The sequence below is a fragment of the Ptychodera flava genome, chromosome 17 (genome assembly GCF_041260155.1).
Source record: "Ptychodera flava strain L36383 chromosome 17, AS_Pfla_20210202, whole genome shotgun sequence".
NCBI classification, from domain to species: domain Eukaryota; kingdom Metazoa; phylum Hemichordata; class Enteropneusta; family Ptychoderidae; genus Ptychodera; species Ptychodera flava.
The window spans coordinates 9,341,360-9,368,104 of NC_091944.1; the positions used below are offsets into that span (position 1 = coordinate 9,341,360).

General features: G+C 38.8%; 2 protein-coding genes across 5 annotated transcripts; both read right to left on the reverse strand.

Annotated features, from left to right (window-relative positions):
- Nucleotides 1–1,130: 1,130 nt before the first annotated feature.
- Nucleotides 1,131–14,043, reverse strand: LOC139115349 (zinc finger protein 655-like). 4 transcript variants are annotated; one of them, XM_070677391.1, is made up of 2 exons: nt 13,807–14,043; nt 1,131–9,007 (listed from the first exon to the last, which is right to left on the reverse strand). In XM_070677391.1, exon 2 carries the CDS (start codon nt 9,003–9,005, stop codon nt 7,926–7,928), a length of 1,080 nt encoding a protein of 359 aa, XP_070533492.1. In that variant the 5' UTR covers nt 9,006–9,007; nt 13,807–14,043; the 3' UTR covers nt 1,131–7,925. The 4 variants fall into 4 exon arrangements, with proteins under 4 accessions (XP_070533492.1, XP_070533493.1, XP_070533490.1 ...); XM_070677392.1 differs by having other exon boundaries at nt 13,769–14,043; XM_070677389.1 differs by having other exon boundaries at nt 13,807–14,042.
- Nucleotides 14,044–15,831: 1,788 nt separating this feature from the next.
- Nucleotides 15,832–26,294, reverse strand: LOC139115351 (zinc finger protein 564-like). The gene is made up of 2 exons (XM_070677393.1): nt 26,033–26,294; nt 15,832–21,899 (listed from the first exon to the last, which is right to left on the reverse strand). The coding sequence occupies exon 2, from the start codon at nt 21,668–21,670 to the stop codon at nt 19,745–19,747; it is 1,926 nt and encodes a 641-aa protein (XP_070533494.1). The 5' UTR covers nt 21,671–21,899; nt 26,033–26,294; the 3' UTR covers nt 15,832–19,744.
- Between the last annotated feature and the right edge of the window lie 451 nt (nt 26,295–26,745).

Genomic DNA, 26,745 nt, shown 5'->3' on the forward strand with positions numbered 1-26,745 from the left:
GTCGTGCGCAGGGGGTCACCCTGTTTTAGAAAGTTGGAATGGGGGGGGGGGGTGTCAGCCACTTTTTGACGTCGGCAAAAAATAATCCACCGTCCCTTCAGGGCAAAGAAACTCACCAGTCCCTTATGTACAAGTCCGTTGATGTATGATAAATAGATTGATTTTGCAACATCGCTGCATTAAAAAAAATTCTTTGAAGGAAGAATGCAAAAACAAATTGCCAGGATTCACAAGGAAAAAAAAAACATAAACGTCTTCAGACTGCACGTCTTAAATAGACTGCTGCCGCCTATGACTGGTAATTTCATTTTATAGGTAGCATGAATGAACAGAAACCTACGTATAAAGTGTGTATGGATTTATAATAGTATTCTATTTTTGAAGTTTTCACAAATGTATTACTGCTAACCTACTTAAACCAAGTGTACAAGAAATTTGATTTCAATGGATGATTTTGCCAAAAATGTTGATCCTCTATACATGCGTGAGAGTCTATGACAGAACTGTGAATAATTTTTTCCCGATATAAAACTTGCAATATTTGTGATATAGACCCTGCATAATTGACATAAATGTACTTGTTAGAAAAGGGTGGTTTCAAGTTCGCACATGTACAAGAAATTTGATTAGCACCGTGAGTGAAAACAAGGCTCAAGAAATGCTAAGGAGAACATCTTGTCTTGGATAAAATGACAAATGTCATAGGAGTCATTACGCACAAAAATAACCCTTCCATGGGTCCTAATTGTGGAGATTTTAACAGCAAACAAAGGGGAATTAACAGGTTTTTCAACTATTACCGCACTGGTCTCCATGAAACTATCATCCTTTTTAGATCTTGTTGGTGTACTTGGGACATGTCTGGTTATCAGATTATCAGTTTGTGGATGGGTTATGATTGTGATTATTTTTGTAACAATAAAACAGTTTTACAATACAATGTAGTTTATCTTGGTGAAAGCTCTTGCATTGAAAGACTGCACACCCGACTCGTTTCAGATCATAGCCTCTCTTCAGAAATGGAGAAATGACACACAATTGTTTAAGCTTTACTCTGCTTTGAAATATATGATTAATTTTTTGTGTTTATATTCTTGGGGGATGAGGTACATGAAAAAGCTACGCATATCTTATGACTTTTTACATCATTTTCTTTATTGTCAATCTCCGATCCATTTATACAGAACATGATTGGAACTAATTTGGGATAATTGGATTTTCATATTTTTCAAATTTCTCAAAAGTGTTAGGTGCCGTATAGCTGAATGTCGCAATATTACAAATTACTCATCAAAACAAGTGTGTAATGTAAAAAGAAAAGCAGATGAGATGACATTTGTAGATGAAATCGGCATCACCATCCAATCATCCCACTATTTTCGAAACACCTGACATCACTTCTTGGTCTTTTGGCCAGAGGTCCATATATCTTTCTTTCATGAATTTGACTTTGTTTGTACCGTCTATTTACTGTCTGTTCTGTGCTGTTTTGTGTCTATGTTTACAACTATTGTCTTACAAATTTTGACCTAGTGTTATTGGATTATGGATTGGTATGATTGCGATTATTTTACAGGAAAAAGTGACAAAAAAGCTTCCAAATGATGCATATCCTGATCAGAATCAGGTCTTTCATTTTTGGCCTTATCAAAAATTAGCAATGCTGTATTTGCTGCAGTCTCTTGTAAAATCTTATGCAATGTTTGATGTATATGACAAAAATACATATAATTTTCTCATGTATAGGGAGTCTACAAAGAACGGCATGGTGACATCATGCCTGAGTTTTCTTTTCAATTCTAAATTTTCCGAGCTAAAAAGACCTAATTTCTAACATGACTATAACAAACCCAGAAACTTGCACATATACCTGTTATGTTTATATGGCAGTGATAAGTTCACTTTGAAAGGTATACAGTAACCTGTAATCTAAATATGCCCATATATGGTCAAAATGTGAGGGCCCTGTTTTTTAAAAGCGGCCACCTGCTTAAAATCTGTGATTGGTTAGATTTTCTCTTTCCATGGTAACTGTGGTAAAATGGTGACAGTATACCTTATATGCTCTGCCATGTATGCTGGAAGTAATTTTTTTATGTATTGTTTTTTACATTACTCATGGTTAAAAGCTGATGTGGTTCATCTGGATTGATACATGAGAGAATCTGAAACATCATCTTTTCCATTTCACGTACATGTATAACCATGGCTTACATGTACTGTATGAAGTAACTTTGATCCAACGCATTGTCCCTTGCATGAATGTTTAGTATGAAACAAACTGGCTGTATTTCTCTACCATTTCTGAAGATGTGCTACAATTCGGAAAGTTTTTTGCCTTGTCAATGTTCTGAGCAATTTTTAAGTCTCTTTATCATGGTTAAAATTGTCACTTGTCAATTAGAGGAATAATTTAATTTTTGTACAGTCCATTCTTCATGATGTCCTGTCAGATGTGGCACTGGGATTAAGTGTGGTCCCGCTGGTGCAAAATTGTACTCAAAAATGGTGATTGTCAACATCGTGATTTTGTGCTATTCCCATTTATAGCACTGGGGGAGCTCAGTCCCGTAGAGTCCCATGTTTTACACATTGCGGGATGTTCCTGCAAAGTTCAATATACCGTATTACTTTCTGCATGTCCTGCACTTGGTCCCACACTTGCCTGTTTTCGATACTCCTAAATGCCTGGAGAAACACATTCACATATCAGTCTACCGACGTAATACACAGAAAAAGATCAATCCCAAACACCCTTTCAAGACGGACAAGTGCACTCCTAAAATCAACATTAGGCAGCTCCAACATCTTTCACCATAGAGAATGACCTTTAGTTGCTTTTTAGTCCCCGCGGACGAAGTCCGGCGGGGACTTATAGATTGGGTCCCGTCTGTGCGTCCGTCCGTCCGTCCGTCCGTCCGTCATCAACAGTTTCTCAGACACTGCTAAACCAATTTCGTTCAAACTTGGCACAAAGGCATAGCACTATGACCTACAGATGCACGTCGATTCATTTTGTGATACGATACAATATGGCCGCGAGGCGGCCATTTTGTTGCGATTTTTCATGTCTTTGGACCATAACTCAGACATCCTTGAGCAGATTCTGTTCAAACTTGGCACAAAGGCATAGCACTATGACTTACAGATGCACGTCAATTTATTTTGTGATACGATCCAATATGGTCGCGAGGCGGCCATTTTATTGCGATTTTTCATGTCTTTGGACCATAACTCAGACATTCTTGAGCAGATTCTGTTCAAACTTGGCACAAAGGCATAACACTATAGCTTTCATATCCTTATTAAATTATTTTGCGATACGATCCAATACGGGCGCGAGGCGGCCATTTTGTTGCGATTTTTCATGTCTTTGGACCATAACTCAGACATCCTTGAACCGATTCTATTCAAACTTGGCACAAAGGCATAACACTATGGCCTACATGTGCATGTCAAATTATTTTGCGATACGATCCAACATGGCCGCGAGGCGGCCATTTTGTTTGCGATTTTTTCATGTCTTTGAACCATAACTCAAACATCCTTGAACCGATTCTGTTCAAACTTGGCACAAAGGCATAACACTATGGCCTACATATGCATGTCAAATTATATTGCTATACGATCTAATATGGGCGTGAGGTGGCCATTTTTTGCGATTTTTTCATGTCTTTGAACCATAAGTCAAACATCGATCCTTGAACTGATTTTGTTCAAACTTTGCACAAAGGCAAAGCACTATGGCATACATATGCATGTATCAATTAACCTTGTTATAGGATCCAATATGGCTGCAGAACTGCTATTTTGTTGGAATTTTGCATGTCTTTGAAGCGTAATTCAAAGGTCATTACACCCATTTTGTCCAAACTTGGCACAAAGATCAAGCACTATGGCATACATATACATGTCAATTTACTTCGTGACATGTTCCAATATGGCTGCCAGATTGTCATTTTTTCCAATATCGCTGCCAGATGGTCATTTTTGGATTTTTTCATGTCTTTGAGGCTTAATCATATGCAAATATTCCTTAACCAATTTTGTTGAGACTTGGTACAAAGATAAAGTACTATGGCATACATATTCATGTCTACTAATTGTGTGCTATGATCCATATGGTCAATAGACAGCCATTTGATTTCAATTTCGGTGTGATTTTATTATGTCTTTAAAACATAAACATAGGTCACTGTCCCTCGATGGACTGATTTTGTTCAAACGTGATACGAAGATAAAATACTATGGCTGCATTCTTGTGCACATTAATTTGTTTCATTCTATGATCCGAAATGGCTGATTACAACAACATACCCGATCCCACACCATTTCGAAAATTCCACCAAACCATGTGTATAGTTATAATGTGCCGTCATGACACTAGAGGCAGTGAGGGCATCGTTATGTGTGATGTAATCAAAAGTTCCTTCAGTGGTCATTACCGGCAGAGATGAGTCATTTATTGAACGTTCCTCAGATTACTTTATAATGCAAGTCACAGGCCTGATGCACCCGTTGCATCAATGTCATTCCACAGCTACCTAGACCACAGCTACCTAGACACCAAAGATTATAACAAAATGGACAAGCGGGGACTGTGTCATCAACAATGACTTGTCAGAGTTTCACAGCGGAAATGTTTGAATTGGGATGAACTTGCAAAGACTGGAGACTCTCTAATGAAAGTTGATGATAATTGTGTCATCTTCATCAGAGTTTGAATGCTGAACATCATTTTGCTCTACTCATTCATTGTCTGAGCCATCTCCTGATAGAGGTACAATAAACGAATCACGAATCTCAGCGGCGCGGTGTATTGTGGGGTGGGGGAAAAGGTCAAGTGGGCATCAACAGGCGAATTGTTTTTAAGATAAGATGTAAGTCCTGACTTTTAAGGTAGCATGAACATTCGGCCTCTCAAACTTCTACAATTCTTTTCTCATATACCACTTGTGGGGGTTCATTTTATAGTTCTGGTGTAAAAGAAAACTTTTCACCGACCTAGTTTTTAGAAAAAAGAAAATTTTATTGTTCTCCCTGAGTTAACCATAGACCCTCGAGGGTCTAAGAGTTAACACAGAGAAGGCGGCTATTTTGAATTTTGAACATCGGTGAATCTTGGGTTTTTGTTTCTCTACAACCATAATTTGCACAGTGACACCCCCCCCCCCCCCAATTTTTATTGTTAATTTGGTAAGAGAATAGTTGATCGTTTCATTAAGGAAAGTATGAGCCAAAGTTTGACTTCACTCAGTGCATTCATGGGTTTGCTCCCAGTTATCTTTCAAATATGATTTCACTGTATATTCCTGGTCTAGTCATAACTTGATGTCAGTTGATCAGTTAAGACTTAAGACTTTGTCTGATGGCTCGCGCAAAAAGAGAAATATGGAGATTGGTCGTTTAGTGTAGCGGCTTCCGTACTCACAAACAGCCTTCCATCTTCGGCGTTCTCCTAGCCAGTCAACATTCAAAACCAATGTACGACCTTTCTTCTTTAAATCTGCTTTTTAGCCCCAGCTTCTGATGTTTGCAGTTTGTTTCATTAAATTTTGTGATTTGTAAATTTTAGTCAGTGTCCTTGATCACATTACCATGGATATTGACGCTTTAGAAATTATCATTGTCATATATTGCTGCGAAGTTCTTGTTGTTGTATTCGGTCTTGATACGCACTCATTGAGTAAGCTGTAAGCTTAGGCCCTACAGGCCTACCAAGTTTCCGATAGTTGCACCTCGTATTTGGACATCAAGAGAAATTCTGAGAAAACATTCGTTTCTGGTCGGAAACACTCATGAATACCGCATAACTGCACAATGATCATTTTTGTTCTGTGTCTATAAATTTAGTGACTTCCTGCTTATCGCACTACGCTCCATGTCTGAATCGTAGCTACGGAAAGCGAAGCGCCTATAGTCACGAACATCGGGAGAGCGTAGACCACTATCTGGTTGTAAATTTTCGGTATAAATTTGCTAACCAGTTGTAATCCATACAAGCAAGTATTATTAAACATGAACGGTGAAATTCAATGCGTAACTGTTGAGCGAGAGAACTTCCGTGTGATTGTCGTGGGTTGTGCGTATTGTTTACGGTAGTTACCTAAGTGAGCGCCCGTTGATGCCCACTTGACCTTTGCCCCACCCCACAATGCAGCGCGCCTCTGAGATTTGTGATTTGTTTATTTTCCTCCTCCCCACTCCTCTAGTTTACTTTTGTGTTGTTTCTTAAAATGTTTTAAAAGACCTTTGAAGTGTGCGTAGTCCCAGCCACACAAAGGACACTGCAGCTCAGACAGTCCTTTTTCATGCTGGCTTTCATGTATCTTGAATGAGAAAACCTTAAAAAAATTTTTTCCACATTTTTGACACCAGTATTTGCTACGTTTGATGGTCCCGTTTCCTTCGTCATCTATGGCTGCATATTCATCGTCAGTGGATGCACCATTCACTGAGCCATCAATACTCTGACTTGATAGTGAACCACTTTGTGGTCCTTGCTTGGAATAATCCCCTGGTTTATTTCCTCCCCACTCCTCTAGTTTACTTTTGTGTTGTTTCTTAAAATGATGTAAAACACCATTGAAGTGTGCGTAGTCCCAGCCACACAAAGGACACTGCAGCTCAGACAGTCCTTTTTCATGCTGGCTTTCATGTATCTTGAATGATAAAACCTTAAAAAATTTTTTTCCACATTTTTGACACCAGTATTTGCTACGTTTGATGGTCCCGTTTCCTTCATCATCTATGGCTGCATATTCATCGTCAGTGGATGCACCATTCACTGAACCATCAATACTCTGACTTGATAGTGAACAACTTTGTGGTCCTTGCTTGGAATAATCCCCTGGTTTATTTTCAGACGTATTTCCTATAGAAATCATATTGACAGATGTAATTTTGTTTTTGTGGACATTCTTGAAATGCCTTCCAAGACTACAGAAACTAGAGAATGTCTGCCCACACATAGGGCACGTATTCGTTGATACACCCTGTGCGCGTTGCTTTACATGCAAACAAAAAAGTGAAAATGGGTTGAACAGTTCACCACATAGTTTGCATGTGTAATGTTTTGACCTGCTGACCTCACTGTTATAATTTCTGCTGGAAAGAGATTCACTACAAGTATTTACGACAACAGAATCACTCTGATTTTCAGAAGCCAATATTTCAAATTGTGGTTGTGGTTCCATGTTATGCCCCACATCATTTTCAGATTGTTGTTCAGAGTATTCCTGGATGTAATTTTCAGATTCAGCTGCTGGTAAATGAGGGTCATCATCTTGCCATGTGGTTCCATCATTGTGGGCATTCCAGAAGTGTTCCCCACAGTTACCGAACAATGGAAAAGTCTGGAGACACGATGGACAGGTTACCCTTGACACCGCCATGTTATGATGCTTTTCATGAAGTCTGAATAGAGCAAGGGATCTGAAGAACTCGCCACAATCTTTCCCCATGGGAAGTTTCAGCATAGCTCTGCATTGAATTAATTCCACACTCTGTACAGAGCCCATGCATTGAACACATTTACACTGCATGTCACTTTCGGCATGGTCCATGGCATCTTTGTCTCCTTCTCTCGAAAACTGTGACTCAGCATCAATTTCATGTACAGGTTCAGGCATTGCTTCAGTTGATTTGTCTGTATCTCTTCCTAGGGCTGGCTCTGCATCTGTCAGACATGCCCTTGATGTGACGTTCCATGTAGCTGCTTGATTGTAAATGGGGTAGATGGATCTTTTCACCGGAGTGTGAGAATAAGATGAAGTGTTACTACACTGTGATGCAAGTTGGGACTCTTCTTCATGTCCTCCGTGCTGCAGTTGCCATGCGTTGTCGCTATCACCGTTTCCGCCATGGATAGTGGCAAGCCGCTCTGTTGCCACAGAGGACAGTTCTGTACTTCCTCCTCTCACTCCTTAGAATGAGCCATCTGTTGCCATGGCAACATCACTCACCTCTGTTGCTATGTAGAACTGCTGGTCATCATTATCACTTCCATCTAGGAGATCCTCACTTGTATCAGCGGATGACTGCTGGTTTCTCATTGTGTTAAAATCTGCATCACCGTCTTGATATCTACTTGAGTGCCAGTATTCAGGATCATCAGGAGAAAAGGGCTCTATTTTCACTTTTATGGTTTTCTCCGGACATTGTTTTGCACCACAAGCATCTGACCTTTCACCTTTATCAAGCTGACAATGACCTTGATTTCCATCATCACTAGCTAACTGACACTGTGTTGAAAAAGAGTTAATGGCACGGTTCCCATGACGATTGGATTTCCAATCCATGGCTTCATAACCATTTCCATCATTTGTATAAATTGTCTCTCCAATCTCTCTTGAATTGTCCTCCTCTTTTACCCTCACCCTCTCAACGATGTCAGCATCACTTCCAACACAGTCCAACACAGGCTCTTGTTTGACAGTTTCTAGGGATCTTACCCTCACCCTCTCCAAGATGAAACCATCAGTATCAGAGTCAAGTACTGACATTCCTGCACTCTGTTGCACCCCTGCTTCAACATTATCACTTCCAACAGAGTCAAACACAGGCTCTTGTTTGACAGTTTCTAAAGATCTTTCACACAGTTGACTCAAACTACAAACTCCATACAATTTGGAAGCTACTTCAAGCTTTTTCACATCACTCCTTTGGACTTCCACCTTCCCTTTATACACAAAATCCACCAGCTGTCTCATTGTATCTGCAGAGACAATGCTTGTGTATATTCTCTGAGTTGTGTCATTTGTACTTGTAGAGAACATCTGACAGAATACATCACTGCAGCTAGACAGCACTACCTTCTGACAGTGAAGCTCTTGATCTTCAACACAAATTATAGCATCAGTCAAGATGGCCTGTTCACGTAACCCATTCAGTGAGTTCAATACTGTATCTGAAAATCCTTTCTCTGCCAATGCGATGTAGGAAGTGCTGGCAAGACGGCCATCTGTGGTTTGGTCCAGCCTATCACCCATTGCAATATCTGTCATGTCTGTGAAATAAATAAAATATAAATATAAATAGTGTCAATGACATTTTGCTCACATTTGGTTACATGTTGCAAGCCAGAGTGAGTGTATGCACAATATTTAATAGCTTTTACGGACCTTAGCCAGTGATATATTCATAGTCAAGTGCATTTGAACAAATTTTGATGCACCTTCCATTGCAGCACAAAATGGTTGGCAACGGTTGCAGCTGTTGATCACACACACTTACTGGTACACAACACCAGGGGTTTATTACATAAAGTTTGGTTGATAATACGTCGTATTCGAGTGATGTGTCTGTATTTTGAGGAGTTATGCAGCAACACATCATGGATACATCATGGGAATACAACACCCTTTAGCATACATTCGTGTTTAGATGACCATTTTTTCATTTGACCTCTCTGAAACTACCAATATGAGCGAAAGCGACAGCAAACTATCCTTCTCTTTTCAAATGAAGTCTAACCGCCAGTTTTGAAAATGGGTGAATGCATTGTCACTTAATGATATAATTCGGCATGAGGGCAATATCATTCCATGAGAGAGGTTGTGATAACTAGCATGAAAAGTTTCAATATTTAGTCGTTAGCGTTGGTTTCACCAACAAGTGTGAAATGATTATTAGACTCAGGCAGTAGAATTTGAAGGAACTTATTTGCTTTTCATATTTCAAAATATGAGGAACTCTTTAAAAAGTCATGTGGTCCACAGAACCCTACAATTAATGGTGACCTGGCTGGTGACCTGCTTTGCCACGTCCTGATCAGGTGTTTTTCAGCACAAAAATGTTGATCAATCATTCTCACTCATCCACAAATACTATCTGGATATAGTAGCAGTTAGTCCGTGAGCAGATGGGGAACAAAGTTGACAACATGTGAAGTGAGTACACTATATAACTTTAAATTTATTGATGTACATTTGGTCTCATAACAATAAACATTTTAAAAACATATTTACCCTGTCTAAATTTTGCTTGCCTAAATAGTCAATAAACTCAGTCGGAACAACTTGAAGGGTAAAATTTGACTTTTATGACAATAATTTAACAAGGTGTGACTAATCAAACTTTCAAGAACAACATAATTAATTCTGGGAATCACTTTTGTGTGAATCAAGCACATAAATGCATTCTCTTTTGGGTTTACTTTTGGTTGTATAATGGGATCTGGGTTGCTGATTGATTGTAATATTGAATGTACCACCTGTCATTGTTGTGCCAGCACCAAACAGTGAACTTCATTGAGTATTTTGGGTTTCATCTTTATCATTAGTGTTCATTGTGTTCACTGTTGTTGATATAGTTTGCTGAGAGTGAGATTTGCCAAAACTCATTTTGCTCATGATCATGATGGTGGACATTTTTAGCTTCTGCTTCTGTGAAAGTGTGGGTGATAATATTGACAGTTTTATGCACTGAGAATTGCATGATTTGAGTTGGAGGTACGTCTGCATTATTCAGGTCTGTCAAGAGGGTCTTCTGAGCTGAGAAGTTTGCTTTCTACTGAGATTCACAGCCAGTGGCATGGCTTTCATCAGGCATCTGTGGGATTGATACCAAGTTGCTGGCTCTCGTACCAGTTGACATCGCCATATACTTTGTGATTTATGGCATGGCTGACTGGATTATCAACAGTGAGCATTGACTTTGGATGTATGTCAACAAATTTCTTGAAAGCAGTGACAGGACAGCTATCTAGATTTGCTTTATTTTCGCACAGTCTGGGTTTTATTTTTCTGGTGTTTTCATGAGTTTCTCCTTGTCTTGTCTCTTGGCATTCGATGTTGTACTTGATGTGTTTCACTGTGTCACCATCAATCACTTCTCAACGATATCACCCAGTAACCCATGTTCAACATGTTCACCTCAGAGGCTGAATTGGGTAATGAGGAACCACTGATGGGCGCTGACTGGCAATGCATTCCATGCTGGTCTGCATTGTAGAGTTCATCAATGTTGTTGGCAGTAAGTGCTTCAGTTTTATTTGGCACATTACCCTTGTCCATAGCTTTCAGACTTCCCTTTGTAGCAGCCAGGACTCATCGAGTGCCTTCAAAGGCACCATCAGTTTTTACAATACACTGATATTTGTTTTCATGCTAAAACATGATCAATGGATTTAAGAAACTGTGCAATGTCTCTGGTTCATAATTGGTTCTGTCTCATTTTCTTGTACCATATAAGTATTTGTTCAGAAGTTGGTCAAGTTGATTCGGTGGGATTAGGCAGACCTCACAGTATTTGGCCTGGGTCAAAGTTAGCCGTGTTTGAAGCTGATTTATGTCACTTTGGTACTTTTGGATGGTGTTCTTAGGAATTTGGTATCTTATAAAGTCATCCATTTCTTCGTGTGACACTTGAAAATTGCCATACCATTTAGTGATACCGGTATTGTTGTTGTTGTGGTTGCTGCTGCCATTTTCATAACAATTCAATAGTATGAGTGTTGGCTTGGTGTCGTGCTGACCTTGAGATTTTGCCCCAGTTGTACCTTCTTGACGATAAACGTCCTCCAAAGGATTTGTTGGTGAGTCGTTTCACTATCTGGATTAACATGACCTTCCTCGTCCAGAATTTGAAAAAAGCTGATCAGCCATGATCCATTCTCAGCTTGAGCTAAACACAGACAACATACCAAACACAATGGCAACTGATATTGTATCATGTACAGTATATTTTGGTCAAAATACTTGCAAATTTTTATTTTGTGTAATTATTTAAGCATCTGTATACTTGAAATTAAATAGAGTCACCAAAACTGACAGTAAAAAATAAATATTTATTTTAATGAGACAAGTTATAGAGATTTTTCATTTCAGTTTGCTAGGCTCTTCAATGTAAACATCTAAGTGTTTGCTCCAAGCTGAAAATCGTTCCAGTCAGACTGAAGATATAATCCTTAATTTAACCATACACTCTCAAGAAAAACGAGGATCTATGCTTTAACATGTTAAAATACCGGTTCATATCTACACTTATTGAACAAAAGAAAAATGGCAATACAGACATAGCATGTATGATAAATATTGTTACTGAATAACCAAGAAAGCCTATCTTTATAAACAAATTATTACATGAAGGGAAAATAACTAAGGTCTTTTCAGTGAAGGCTGAAAATTTCCAGTTGGAGTTTCCCATTTGGAATGAATTCATTCCAATATCCATTCCAGGTTTCATATGCATTATGATTTCAAAGACCTAACTTGCACAACGAAGAAGAAATGCTCAGACCAGGGTTATGCAATCGTATGCATTTAAGACTCTCTTTACGAAAGGTTCATCATTCACAAAGACCAGTATCCCAGCCATGAATTTGTCATACGCATCACTGTAGAGTGACCATAATGCAGTCACACTTTTATGGGACGAGGGAAGTGACATGAGACGTGCAGGATGTGGCCACAGGCAGCAGTTTTCTGTGGAACTTGACATTGACACTGATGGCTTGAGAGTAGCTGCATGGCTGTGGCTCGAGGTTTTGCCAGGTTATTTGAATCAGACAGCAAAACAAGAGTCTGTAATGCCGTCTGAACCTCATACCCAGGCAAAACCTCGAGCTCAAGCACTGCAGCTAGGTAGAGTGAGAGAGTAGAGTAACACTAACCGTAGCTGTGAAGACGAAGCTATCTGTGGCGGGGTAGCATGTGTCTATGCTGATCATCAAAAGGTCAACCCTGTGGCAGGGTTGACCTTTTGATGACCTGCATAGACCCACGCTACCCCGCCAAAGGGAAGCTCTGAATCCTCCTTGTTTAAGTGTCTGTGTTTGTTTGTGTGTAAGTGTTTGTATTTGTTTATTTATTTTTAATAAAATACCAGAGAAAAGCTGGTTTATACGGTATTTGTCAATTTAGGGTTAGGGTTAGGGTTAACCTGCAAAAGTGTGATACTTAAGTTTTGCCGTACAAACTGTACAAATCAAAGGAGAAAGATGCGAAATATCCCCGATTTTTGCCCTTTCCATCGAATTACAGGATAGGTGTGGTAAGTACAGGACATGCTGCCACCACAGACCCAATATTTGAATTGTCTGGCATTTATCTGGTGTTTTTGTTGACTTGAAAATACAGATGTTGGAATCCCAGTTGCTCCCCTTGTCTGGTAATATACCGGTAGAGGGAGTGACTTAAATCTAACCCTCACCCTAACCTAACCATTGGAAATACATATAAACAAACAAACAAGCAAACAAATAAATAAGCTGCTGATCTTCATTGACAAATATAAACAATGCAGCTTTTCGCTGTTATTTTATTAAGAATAACAAAGAAACAAACACAAACACACATAAACAAGGAGGAAGAGCTCCCTGTGCCCCGCCACAGCTAGCTGCGTTTCCACAGCTACATCATTACACCATGGAGGTAGTATTAAACTCCATGGCTACACTAACCACAGCCCTTTGTTCGATATTGGTGTATCGCTATCCAACTTCAAGGAAGTATGAAAGGACCACTCCCTCCCCTGAGCTATGTCAATACAAATGAAGATATCGACGGGATTACAGTGTACATGATGAACTGAAAGTCGATCGAGTATTTGATTGCAATATTTTATGCATACCTGGCCCACAGCCGTACGGAATGTTTCCTAGATCGTCGTCGGATGGGAAGTGACTGACACTGTACTGTGAGGCCGAAGGCCGAACCTCGGTACGGTATTCTTATACCGTACCGAGGTTCGGCCTTCGGCCTCACAGTACAGTGTCAGTCACTTCCCATCCGACGACGATCTAGGAAACATTCCGTACGCCTGTGACCTGGCCTATTAGAGTGTACAGTGCAGTGCTCTACTCACTGACTTCCTGCGAGCTGCGTAGGATCACTTGACAAGTCGTCCTTTTGTCACAGATAACCTTTGTACCGGCATTTACTTCACGATAATGTAAGAAGTCGTGTTCATGGTCAGAGTGGAAGAATTTTGGTTAATCTGGCCATTAAATTTGCGATATGCACGGCACGCAATACGCGCATGGTGCTTTGCCACTGGAAAACAGCTGTTCGTAGCCCTACACGCCACCAACGGTGACCTGTGTCATGGAAGGTTCACGCATAGTGATGATATTTTCCCTCGTTATCAAAGTTTGTCTTAAGGGGTGGACCATTTGATATCCTGGGGGGGGGGGTCTGGAAGATATTTGAAAAAAAAAGATTCCCAGCAGATACGAGGGGAAAAAAATCTGCCTTAGATGACTTAATGAAAAAAAAAACTGGCAAGCTAATGTGGAAGAAAAAAAAATCTATCAAAGTATCAGCAAGAACCCTTTTGGGATGTAACTTTCTTCATTCAGTTTCATTTTTCGGCGCGTCCTTCGGGCGTGTATCTTTCATAATCTGAGGTTATTAATTATGAAAATAGCGCAAAGGATGCACCAGGACGTCCGTGCGGCGTATTGCTAGTGCATCCTTTGAGGTATTTTTTTGATAATCTTATTATTATACATCTTACATTCTTGACAGGGGCATCAAATTGTCAGATAGTGACCGTTTTAGTGCAATGTCAACACTTTTTCTTCCGATTTATAGTGCGAATGTAGAACGCTATGTCAGACATGATATAAACACCTTCAAGGTCAAGCTTTGGATCAGGTTGTAACGGGTGCAATTCATAAAGTCTTCTTCGGCCTGGGGGGGAGGGGGGTGGGCGGAGGATTCATGGGGGGTCACCTTGTTTTTGACTTTGGTGATAGGGGGTACCATGTTTTTGAAATGCTGAATGGGGGGGGGGGGGGGGTCAGTGTGTTTTTGAATTTCGACATGGCTCATACTTGCATAAAATGCATTGTGCCAGCCACAAATTTTATTATTCAGTTGCATTTTGGTGCACTCTTCGGGCACATATGTAACTTTAATGATAATAAGACATATTTTTCAGAGCCCCGTCCTTGTGCAAAACTTTAATATATCAGACATACTTATATCTGAGATATCTATATGTTTAAAATTTTTCGGTGCGCCCTTTGGGCGCATTCTGTAAAATATCAAACAATATATATGCCCTTCAGCTGCATGACTTTCATATATCAGAGATATCTGGATGTTTAATATTTTTTGGCACGCCCTTCGGGTGCAGGAAATTAATATATCAGAGATATATGTCAGAAATAACTTGATGTCTGTAAATTAAAAGTCAGTTTTGCAAAGTGTACTAATCATTATGAAATCTGCAGTTCATATGAAAAGCATGACAACCCGTTCCTGATACTTTTCTGTTTCCTCTATGAGAATTCAGTGTTAGCATTCACTAATATTTCACAATCACATTTTTCTTACAACAGTTCTGGACATCTGGTTGTGCATAAAAAGAGTGGTGTACATTCACAGCTCGTTCAAAATACTGTATTAAAACTTTAGAATTGACACTTTTCAGTTCCTATCTTACAACTGACATGACAACAAATTTCATTAAAACACTGAATGACTGAATGTTTAAAATATACTCCAAAAATCACCACTTTTTGTTTTACCTATGTCGTGCGCAGGGGGTCACCCTGTTTTAGAAAGTTGGAATGGGGGGGGGGTGTCAGCCACTTTTTGACGTCGGCAAAAAATAATCCACCGTCCCTTCAGGGCAAAGAAACTCACCAGTCCCTTATGTACAAGTCCGTTGATGTATGATAAATAGATTGATTTTGCAACATCGCTGCATTAAAAAAAATTCTTTGAAGGAAGAATGCAAAAACAAATTGCCAGGATTCACAAGGAAAAAAAAAACATAAACGTCTTCAGACTGCACGTCTTAAATAGACTGCTGCCGCCTATGACTGGTAATTTCATTTTATAGGTAGCATGAATGAACAGAAACCTACGTATAAAGTGTGTATGGATTTATAATAGTATTCTATTTATTTGAAGTTTTCACAAATGTATTACTGCTAACCTACTTAAACCAAGTGTACAAGAAATTTGATTTCAATGGATGATTTTGCCAAAAATGTTGATCCTCTATACATGCGTGAGAGTCTATGACAGAACTGTGAATAATTTTTTCCCGATATAAAACTTGCAATATTTGTGATATAGACCCTGCATAATTGACATAAATGTACTTGTTAGAAAAGGGTGGTTTCAAGTTCGCACATGTACAAGAAATTTGATTAGCACCGTGAGTGAAAACAAGGCTCAAGAAATGCTAAGGAGAACATCTTGTCTTGGATAAAATGACAAATGTCATAGGAGTCATTACGCACAAAAATAACCCTTCCATGGGTCCTAATTGTGGAGATTTTAACAGCAAACAAAGGGGAATTAACAGGTTTTTCAACTATTACCGCACTGGTCTCCATGAAACTATCATCCTTTTTAGATCTTGTTGGTGTACTTGGGACATGTCTGGTTATCAGATTATCAGTTTGTGGATGGGTTATGATTGTGATTATTTTTGTAACAATAAAACAGTTTTACAATACAAAGTAGTTTATCTTGGTGAAAGTTCCTGCATTGAAAGACTGAACACCCGACTCGTTTCAGATCATAGCCTCTCTTCAGAAATGGAGAAATGACACACAATTGTTTAATCTTCACTCTGCTTTGAAATATATGGTTAATTTTTGTAATTATATTCTTGAGGGATGAGGTACATGAAAAAGCTAAGCATATCTAATGACTTTTTACATCAATTTCTTTATTGTCAATCTCCGATCCATTTATACAGAACATGATTGGAACTAATTTGGGATAATTGGATTTTCATATTTTTCAAATTTCTCAAAAGTGTTAGGTGCCGTATAGCTGAATGTCGCAATATTACAAATTACTCATCAAAACAAGTGTGTAATGTAAAAAGAAAAGCAGATGAGATGACATTTGTAGATGAAATCGGCATCACCATCCAATCATCCCAAATTAGTTCCAATAGTGTTACAGGAAAAAGTGACAAAAAAGCTTCCAAATGATGCATATCCTGATCAGAATCAGGTCTTTCATTTTTGGCCTAATCAAAAATGAGCAACGCTGTATTTGCTGCAGTCTCTTGTAAAATCTTATGCAATGTTTGATGTATATGACAAAAATACATATAATTTTCTCATGTATAGGGAGTCTACAAAGAACGGCATGGTGACATCATGCCTGAGTTGTTTTCTTTTCAATTCTAAATTTTCCGAGCTAAAAGACCTAATTTCTAACATGACTATAACAAACCCAGAAACTTGCACATATACCTGTTATGTTTATATGGCAGTGATAAGTTCACTTTTAAAGGTATACAGTCACCTGTAATCTGAATATGCCCATATATGGTCAAAGGGGCGTACCTTGGTATTCAAAATGTGAGGGCCCTGTTTTTAAAAAGCGGCCACCTGCTTAAAATCTGTGATTGGTTAGATTTTCTCTTTCCATGGTAACTGTGGCAAAATTGGAATAGGTGACAGTATACCTTTAAGTCGTCTCGATTTATATGTGGCTCTGCCATGTATGCTGAAAGTGATTTTTTTATGTATTGTTTTTTACATTACTCATGGTTAAAAGCTGGTGTGGTTCATCTGGATTGAGAGAATCTAAGACATCATCTTTTCCATTTTACGTACATGTATAACCATGGCTTACATGTACTGTATGAAGTAACTTTGATCCAACGCATTGACCCTTGCAAGAACTTTTAGTATGAAACAAACTGGCTGTATTTCTCTACCATTTCTGAAGATGTGCTACAATTCGGAAAGTTTTTTGCCTTGTCAATGTTCTGAGCAATTTTTAAGTCTCTTTATCATGGTTAAAATTGTCACTTGTCAATTGGAGGAATAATTTAATTTTTGTACAGTCCATTCTTCATGATGTCCTGTCAGATGTGGCACTGGGATTAAGTGTGGTCCCGCTGGCGCAAAATTGTACTCAAAAATGGTGATTTGTCAACATCGTGATTTTGTGCTATTCCCATTTATAGCACTGGGGGAGCTCAGTCCCGTAGAGTCCCATGTTTTACACATTGCGGGATGTTCCTGCAAAGTTCAATATACCGTATTACTTTCTGCATGTCCTGCACTTGGTCCCACACTTGCCTGTTTTCGATACTCCTAAATGCCTGGAGAAACACATTCACATATCAGTCTAACGACGTAATACACAGAAAAAGATCAATCCCAGACACCCTTTCAAGACGGACACGTGCATTCCTAAAATCAACATTAGGCAGCTCCAACATCTTTCACCATAGAGAATGACCTTTAGTTGCTTTTCAGAGTTTCACAGCGGAAATGTTTGAATTGGGATGAACTTGCAAAGACTGGAGACTCTCTAATGAATGTTGATGATAATTGTGTCATCTTCATCAGAATTTGAATGCTGAACATCATTTTGCTCTACTCGTTCATTGTCTGAGCCATCTCCTGATAGAGGTACAATAAACGAATCACGAATCTCAGCGGCGCGGTGTATTGTGGGGTGGGGGAAAAGGTCAAATGGGCATCAACAGGCGAATTGTTTTTAAGATAAGATGTAAGTCCTGACTTTTAAGGTAGCACGAACATTCGGACTCTCAAACTTCTACAATTCTTTTCTGATATACCACTTGTGGGGGTTCATTTTATAGCTCTGGTGTAAAAGAAAACTTTTAACCGACCTAGTTTTTAGAAAAAAGAAAATTTTATTTTTCTCCCTGAGTTAACCATAGACCCTCCAGGGTCTAAGAGTTAACACAGAGAAGGCGGCTATTTTGAATTTTGAACATCGGTGAATCTTGGGTTTTTGTTTCTCTGCAACCATAATTTGCACAGTGACACCCCCCCCCCCCCCAATTTTTATTGTTTATTTGGTAAGAGAATAGTTGATCGTTTCATTAAGGATAGTATGAGCCAAAGTTTGACTTCACTCAGTGCATTCATGGGTTTGCTTCCAGTTATCTTTCAAATACCATCTCACTGTATATTCCTGGTCTAGTCGTAACTTGATGTCAGTTGATCAGCTAAGACTTAAGACTTTGTCTGATGGCTCACCCAAAAAGAGAAATATGGAGATTGGTTGTTTAGTGTAGCAGCTTCCATACTCACAAACAGCCTTCCATCTTCGGCGTTCTCCTAGCCAGTCAACATTCAAAACCAATGTAAGACCTTTCTTCTTTAAATCTGCTTTTTAGCCCCAGCTTCTGATGTTTGCAGTTTGTTTCATTAAATTTTGTGATTTGTAAATTTAGTCAGTGTCCTTGATCACATTACCATGGATATTGACGCTTTAGAAATTATCATTGTCATTGCTGCGAAGTTCTTGTTGTTGTATTCGGTCTTGATACGCACTCATTGAGTAAGCTGTAAGCTTAGGCCCTACAGGCCTACCAAGTTTCCGATAGTTGCACCTCGTATTTGGACATCAAGAGAAAGTCTGAGAAAACATTCGTTTCTGGTCGGAAACACTCATGAATACCGCATAACTGCACAATGATCATTTTTTGTTCTGTGTCTATAAATTTAGTGACTTCCTGCTTATCGCACTACGCTCCATGTCTGAATCGTAGCTACGGAAAGCGAAGCGCCTATAGTCACGAACATCGGGAGAGCGTAGACCACTATCTGGTATTAAATTTTCGGTATAAATTTGCTAACCAGTTGTAATCCATACAAGCAAGTATTATTAAACATGAACGGTGAAATTCAATGCGTAACTGTTGAGCGAGAGAACTTCCGTGTGATTGTCGTGGGTTGTGCGTATTGTTTACGGTAGTTACATAAGTGAGCGCCCGTTGATGCCCACTTGACCTTTGCCCCACCCAACAATGCAGCGCGCCTCTGAGATTTGTGATTTGTTTATTTTCCTCCTCCCCACTCCTCTAGTTTACTTTTGTGTTGTTTCTTAAAATGTTTTAAAAGACCTTTGAAGTGTGCGTAGTCCCAGCCACACAAAGGACACTGCAGCTCAGACAGTCCTTTTTCATGCTGGCTTTCATGTATCTTGAATGAGAAAACCTTAAAAAAATTTTTTCCACATTTTTGACACCAGTATTTGCTACGTTTGATGGTCCCGTTTCCTTCGTCATCTATGGCTGCATATTCATCGTCAGTGGATGCACCATTCACTGAGCCATCAATACTCTGACTTGATAGTGAACCACTTTGTGGTCCTTGCTTGGAATAATCCCCTGGTTTATTTCCTCCCCACTCCTCTAGTTTACTTTTGTGTTGTTTCTTAAAATGATGTAAAACACCATTGAAGTGTGCGTAGTCCCAGCCACACAAAGGACACTGCAGCTCAGACAGTCCTTTTTCATGCTGGCTTTCATGTATCTTGAATGATAAAACCTTAAAAAATTTTTTTCCACATTTTTGACACCAGTATTTGCTACGTTTGATGGTCCCGTTTCCTTCATCATCTATGGCTGCATATTCATCGTCAGTGGATGCACCATTCACTGAGCCATCAATACTCTGACTTGATAGTGAACCACTTTGTGGTCCTTGCTTGGAATAATCCCCTGGTTTATTTTCAGACGTATTTCCTACAGAAATCATATTGACGGATGTAATTTTGTTTTTGTGGACATTCTTGAAATGCCTTCCAAGACTACAGAAACTAGAGAATGTCTGCCCACACATAGGGCACGTATTCGTTGATACACCCTGTGCGCGTTGCTTTATATGCAAACAAAAAAGTGAAAATGGGTTGAACAGTTCACCACATAGTTTGCATGTGTAATGTTTTGACCTGCTGACCTCACTGTGATAATTTCCGCTGGAAAGAGATTCACTGCAAGTATTTATGACAACGGAATCACTCTGATTTTCAGAAGCCAATATTTCAAATTGTGGTTGTGGTTCCATGTTATGCCCCACATCATTTTCAGATTGTTGTTCAGAGTATTCCTGGATGTAATTTTCAGATTCAGCTGCTGGTAAATGAGGGTCATCATCTTGCCATGTGGTTCCATCATTGTGGGCATTCCAGAAGTGTTCCCCACAGTTACCGAACAATGGAAAAGTCTGGAGACACGATGGACAGGTTACCCTTGACACCCCCATGTCATGCTGCCTTTCATGAAGTCTGAATAGAGCAAGGGATCTGAAGAACTCGCCACAATCTTTCCCCATGGGAAGTTTCAGCATAGCTCTGCATTGAATTAATTCCACACTCTGCACAGAGCCCATGCATTGAACACATTTACACTGCATGTCACTTTCGGCATGGTCCATGGCATCTTTGTCTCCTTCTCTAGAAAACTGTGACTCAGCATCAATTTCATGTACAGGTTCAGGCATTGCTTCAGTTGATTTGTCTGTATCTCTTCCTAGGGCTGGCTCTGCATCTGTAAGACACGCCCTTGATGTGACATTCCAATCCATGGCTTCATAACCATTTCCATCATTCGTATAAATTGCCCCTCCAATCTCTCCTGAATTGTCCTCCTCTTTTACCCTCACCCTCTCCAAGATGAAACCATCAGTATCAGAGTCAAGTACTGACATTCCTGCACTCTGTTGCACCCCTGCTTCAACATTATCACTTCCAACAGAGTCCAACACAGGCTCTTGTTTGACAATTTCTAGGGATCTTTCACACAGTTGACTCAAACTACAAACTCCATACAATTTGGAAGCAGCTTGAAGCTTCTTCAGCTCGCTGCTTTGGACTTCCACCTTCCCTTTATACACAAAATCCACCAGCTGTCTCATTGTATCTGCAGAGACAATGCTTGTGTATATTCTCTGAGTTGTGTCATTTGCACTTGTAGAGAACATCTGACAGAATACATCACTGCAGCTAGACAGCACTACCTTGTGACAGTGAAGCTCTCGATCTTCAACACAAATTATAGCATCTGTCAAGACAGACTTTTCACGTAACCTATCAAGGGCCTTCAATACTGTATCTGAAAATCCTGTCTCTGCCAGCTGGATGTACGATGTTTTTGCTGGCAAACCATCTGTTGGAGGGTCAGGTGTACTGCATCCAGCATGGCTGTCATGTCTGTCAAGTAAAAATATAAAACAAAAATAAATAAAACAAATGAATAGATGATTTGCGAAGGTACTCACTTCATACAGGAATACAGTATACAGTACCAGTAATAGCTGAGTTACTAGTTGAAAACAGGACGGCCTACAAATTACTGCAACTCTTTCACTCTTGTGATCATTCCTGTTGTTGTGTTACCCAGATCCTAACCATCAGAGAACTTTTTTATAAAACCTGTATTAAAATACCAATACGTAATGACTCTAAATTTGATATACACTTTTGGAATGGTACCTGACTGGAAGTTCAAATTTGAAAATTCAAACTGGAAATAGGAATTTCCAGTACAGATCATGTCATACTTAGATCAAGGATTAACTGAAAACCTTTAGCCTTTTATGAAAAGATTTTGTTATTGCCAAGTTATTAATGCCTGGCGATTAACATATTAACGATTAGCTTTCTAAGTCATTGGGTAATAATATATGTTTGATATGTTGATGACACAGAAATAAATTTACAGCTACATTCACCTTAAAGACAGTCAAGAAATACAAAGGGCAGAGAGTGGATGGTGGACAATAATGCCTTAAATGTGAAATCAAACTGGTACTATTGGTAAATTTATTCATTAAATAAAAAAATGTTAATATCATTTATTTGGTTTAATTTTTCATACATATAATATTTTACAACACTTACAATATTTCAACTCAATCAGTTGTTCAATTTCTGAGAAGAAATTTTACTATCTAAAATAGTAAAAGTGATAAAATTCACTGATCAAAGTAGGACTTTTATGGCCCCAGTATAATAATAAAAGAAATATACAGTGCGGTCAACTAGATTTTGTTTGGTTGAACTAGTCCATGGCACAAAAAATCAGCAGATATGACTGAAACAGATATATCTTGACTTTTCTCACTATAAATAAGAAACCACTGTGCAAAGTTCATTGCCAGTTGCACACAACAGAAAACAGTCAGGTCTAGGAACCTGTAAATTAACTTTATAATTTTACAAACATTAGGTTTCGACCATAAAATGACAAACTTGTCCTAAAAATTTGCACACGCAAATTTCAAAGAAATTTCAGAAATCAATATTACATCACCCTTTTGACTTATCAATGACCTTTAAAAACTATTACATGACCATCTGTTGAGAATATTATATTTTGATAAAAAAATGACAATTGGGCCAGAAACTTTACTTATAGAAATTTGGTCATCATTTGGACATATGATAATCAGGTTATCCTAAAAAACATAAAATCACAGCTTAAGACTAACATGTTTCTGATTTCTGAAAAGAGATGATTTTGACAAGAAAACATGAAAAACAATAATCAAAACATACAATTACACACAAACTTTATGCTAATGTGAATGAATATCAAATACACTGTCCTACAAACATATGTACCAAGTATCAATAATAACTCTTTTATGAATGGACAGTTATGAATTTTCGAAAAATCATAACTATATGATTAAGATTCCGCTAAGATTCCAGAACTCTTGAAAAGTTACCACCAACTCAAATTACCCCTTACTAAGAGTGTAATTCATTCGCCACCTAAAAAGACATGTTTTACAGTAGTCAAGTACACAAGCACTCAAGGCAATTATGTAATGTCAATTTGATGTGCTTCTTGTCTTGAGATTAAAGGCATACTGTCACCTGTTCCAATTTTTCTACAGTAACCATGGAAAGAAAAACATCTAACCAATCAGAGATTTTAAGCAGGTGGCCTCTTTTTAAAAACAGCACCCTCGCATGGGCATTTGAATACCAAGGAACGCCCCTTTGACCATATATGGGCATATTTAGATTACAGGTGACTGTATACCTTTAAGATTGTCATCCTGCCTTACTTACACCTTAGTTTCTGTGTTCATAAATTTGTCGTTTTTCAGGCACACAGCAAATTAAGTTGATTTTTCATAAACATTAGATCATTGATTAAAATTATCAACACTGAACCAAAGTTTACATTTTACCACGGTTTTGTGGAGTGACCATGATTTTACCTATACATCAGAACATGTCAACACACAACTATAAGGCTGCGTTCACTAAAAACAGTGACGGTGGGGGGGACTGGAGGAATTCAGGGGGGATTCGAAAGTTTTGGGGGTAGTAGAGGGGGGCCCTGAAATTTTTTGCTCTGCCTACATGGGGGGACCTGAAAAGTTTTTGGTTCCCTTTTTCACCATTCCACAGTTTGGTAGGTAATTCAATGAAAATTTAATAACAGTTTAATGTCATCCAATTGTTCTAATGTTAGTAATAATTAAACAAGATCTATAACCATTTTGTCGCATTTCATTACTTTTGTCTGAAAAATATATGAATTTTCATTAAAAAAACAAGTAGGCCCAGTATCGGGGCAGAAGCTGCAACTGTTGAGAATTTTTTTCAATATTTTGATGGAATATATCAAATACAGTTTCTTGCTGTCTCCCTACAGCATGCTGAAACACACAATATTCGGTTTGTCGACAAAAGCCTGCATATATAAATATTGGGTGACAATTGAATTAGAGTCCAGAATGAAAGTCATTTATCAATGATACAAATGCGGGGTACATATTCACAGGCTGTGTTGGCAAGCTGAATACTGTACAGTTCAACACGCTGTAGGGAATAAAACAAGAATGCAGTTGTATAAACTCAACAAAATTTTTGTCAAAATTATCAAAGTTAATACAGCTACTGCCCTGCTACTGCCTACAGGCAGTGTCACTGTTACTGCATAGCGGCAGTGACAGAGATAGCTCTGACTATGTAAAATTTCCAGCGATGGAACTCTTTGCGAACAAAAGAACATTGGTAGGGCAGGCAGAACTTTCTGATTTACATGACAATGCCATCTGAAGTACAGCATGGAAAGTTGTATAGATGTACCCAAAAAATGAAAGCTGTGCAAGCAGGTGTGAAGTATTGGCTCCAAATTTTATGTTAATATTTGCAAATGATATGCAAATGAAGTCATGATAAATACAATGATGCAGAAATTCTTTTATCACATTATATGAAGACAGCTTCATGTATGCTTGTGCACTAGTGAGTGTTGCATAAACTTCATTGCAGTTACGAATAGAGTTTTTCAAAATTGCAAGTTGGTAAGTAAACTTGTAATGGATCTCTTATAAGGAATGTATGACTTCAAGTACTTGTGTAGTAAATGCTGGTAAGAAGCAGGCAATATAAGTTCAAATTTATGTGACTATGCACCATCAGCAGCTGTTACAATTCAGAATTGTTTGCTACAGTATTGTACATCAAACACACACACACACTCAAAGAGACACACATCCCAGCAAACAAAGGCATTTTCTTTTTAAAACACAGTAAAATAATGTAATAGTTATAGGACAAAGGTTTTTGAGTCTTAAGTATGAAGTGGTAGGTGAAGAAATGTTTTTTATGATTTTTAGGTTTAAAACACAATTTCATACTTCAAAAGTGTTATTTTTGTACTTCACCAGGTTAAGCACCTCCACATTTACAAATTTGACCCCGAACAAGACTTGATAGGTGGTAATGAATACTTCCTAATATGTAAATTTTTAACGTCATTTGCATATCAGAAGACCGCCATTTTGGAAATTTGTCAGAATGTTCAGACCAAATACCACATTTTAGGTCAGCGTTTCTCACTCATTATGCCTCAGAATCCTTTCTTTTTTCATATCCCAATATTTACGGGACGACACTTCCAGAAGAAGTTGCCTCATCCCTGTAAAACTCCATTAAAAAATTTCCACTGGGATAGCTACTACTGGTTTCAGAATCCGCGGGCAATTCCGCCAGGTCGAACTATTCTGCAGAGCCTAACACCACAGACGGAGTTGCTTTGTTCCCGGCGTTACGGCCTCCAACCACTGGAGGCCGTATAACGCCGGCATTGCAACACACAGACCTGTACGTAGGGCTAGTCTGTCTATTACCTCCATGATTGATAGCAATGAACATTTAATCATTAATGCCAACCAAGGATGTGTTATGGGGACTACATCCTCGGGCTATCTGGACACATGGAGATCTGTTTTTACTCTAAGGCATAACAAACCGAAATCTAGACTAAGTCAATCGAGTATTAAAAACAAGTTTCATGCATACGTGTACTGGTCATGTACCTGGTGTGTGAGTGCGCAATCGAGGCTCGGGTCACTGGCTGCAGCCAAGAGTGACAGTGCTGTCTGCATCTAAGATCACCTCAGATACGGGCCGCCGTCTCAGAGAATCTGTGTACCGGCTTTCAGTTCACAATACTGTAAGTCAGACTGTTGAGTATCTGAGCTCAGCGCTCGTCACGTAGCTGTCTATACTCTATAGACAGGAGCACAAGCACGGATAGATCATGGATAGGTAAACAGTACGGCGGGAGCGCGATATGCTGAAAATATGCTCAGTGTCAGATTCGGTTTCGGACTCGGATTCGAGGGACTGAAAGAAGTTTACATTTTCAGTCGATTTTTTCGTATGAGAAGATAAATACTTGTCACCGAGAACATGTTTTTACAGGATTGCCTGTTGGCATATGTAATATATATTTCAAAGCAAAAAGTGTGTATATATTGGCAATTAAAATGGTTAAAAAGTAGATTTTTTCCAAACCTATTTGCAGTACCTCAAGAGGGCGGAATACAAATTCTAAAGAGGGCGTTAGTTTGATAAGTTTGTAAAACTTTAAAGTCTCTTATCGGAGAAACAGTCTTTTGGAATATAATTTGACACAATGCGGTAAAATTTGCAGGTACGTCTAATTTTAGGGTTTATGGTACTATAGAAACTTTGAGGTAACAGTTTGTCAAGCTCTGAGAAGTTTTGCTTTGGCAAGTCCCATTGT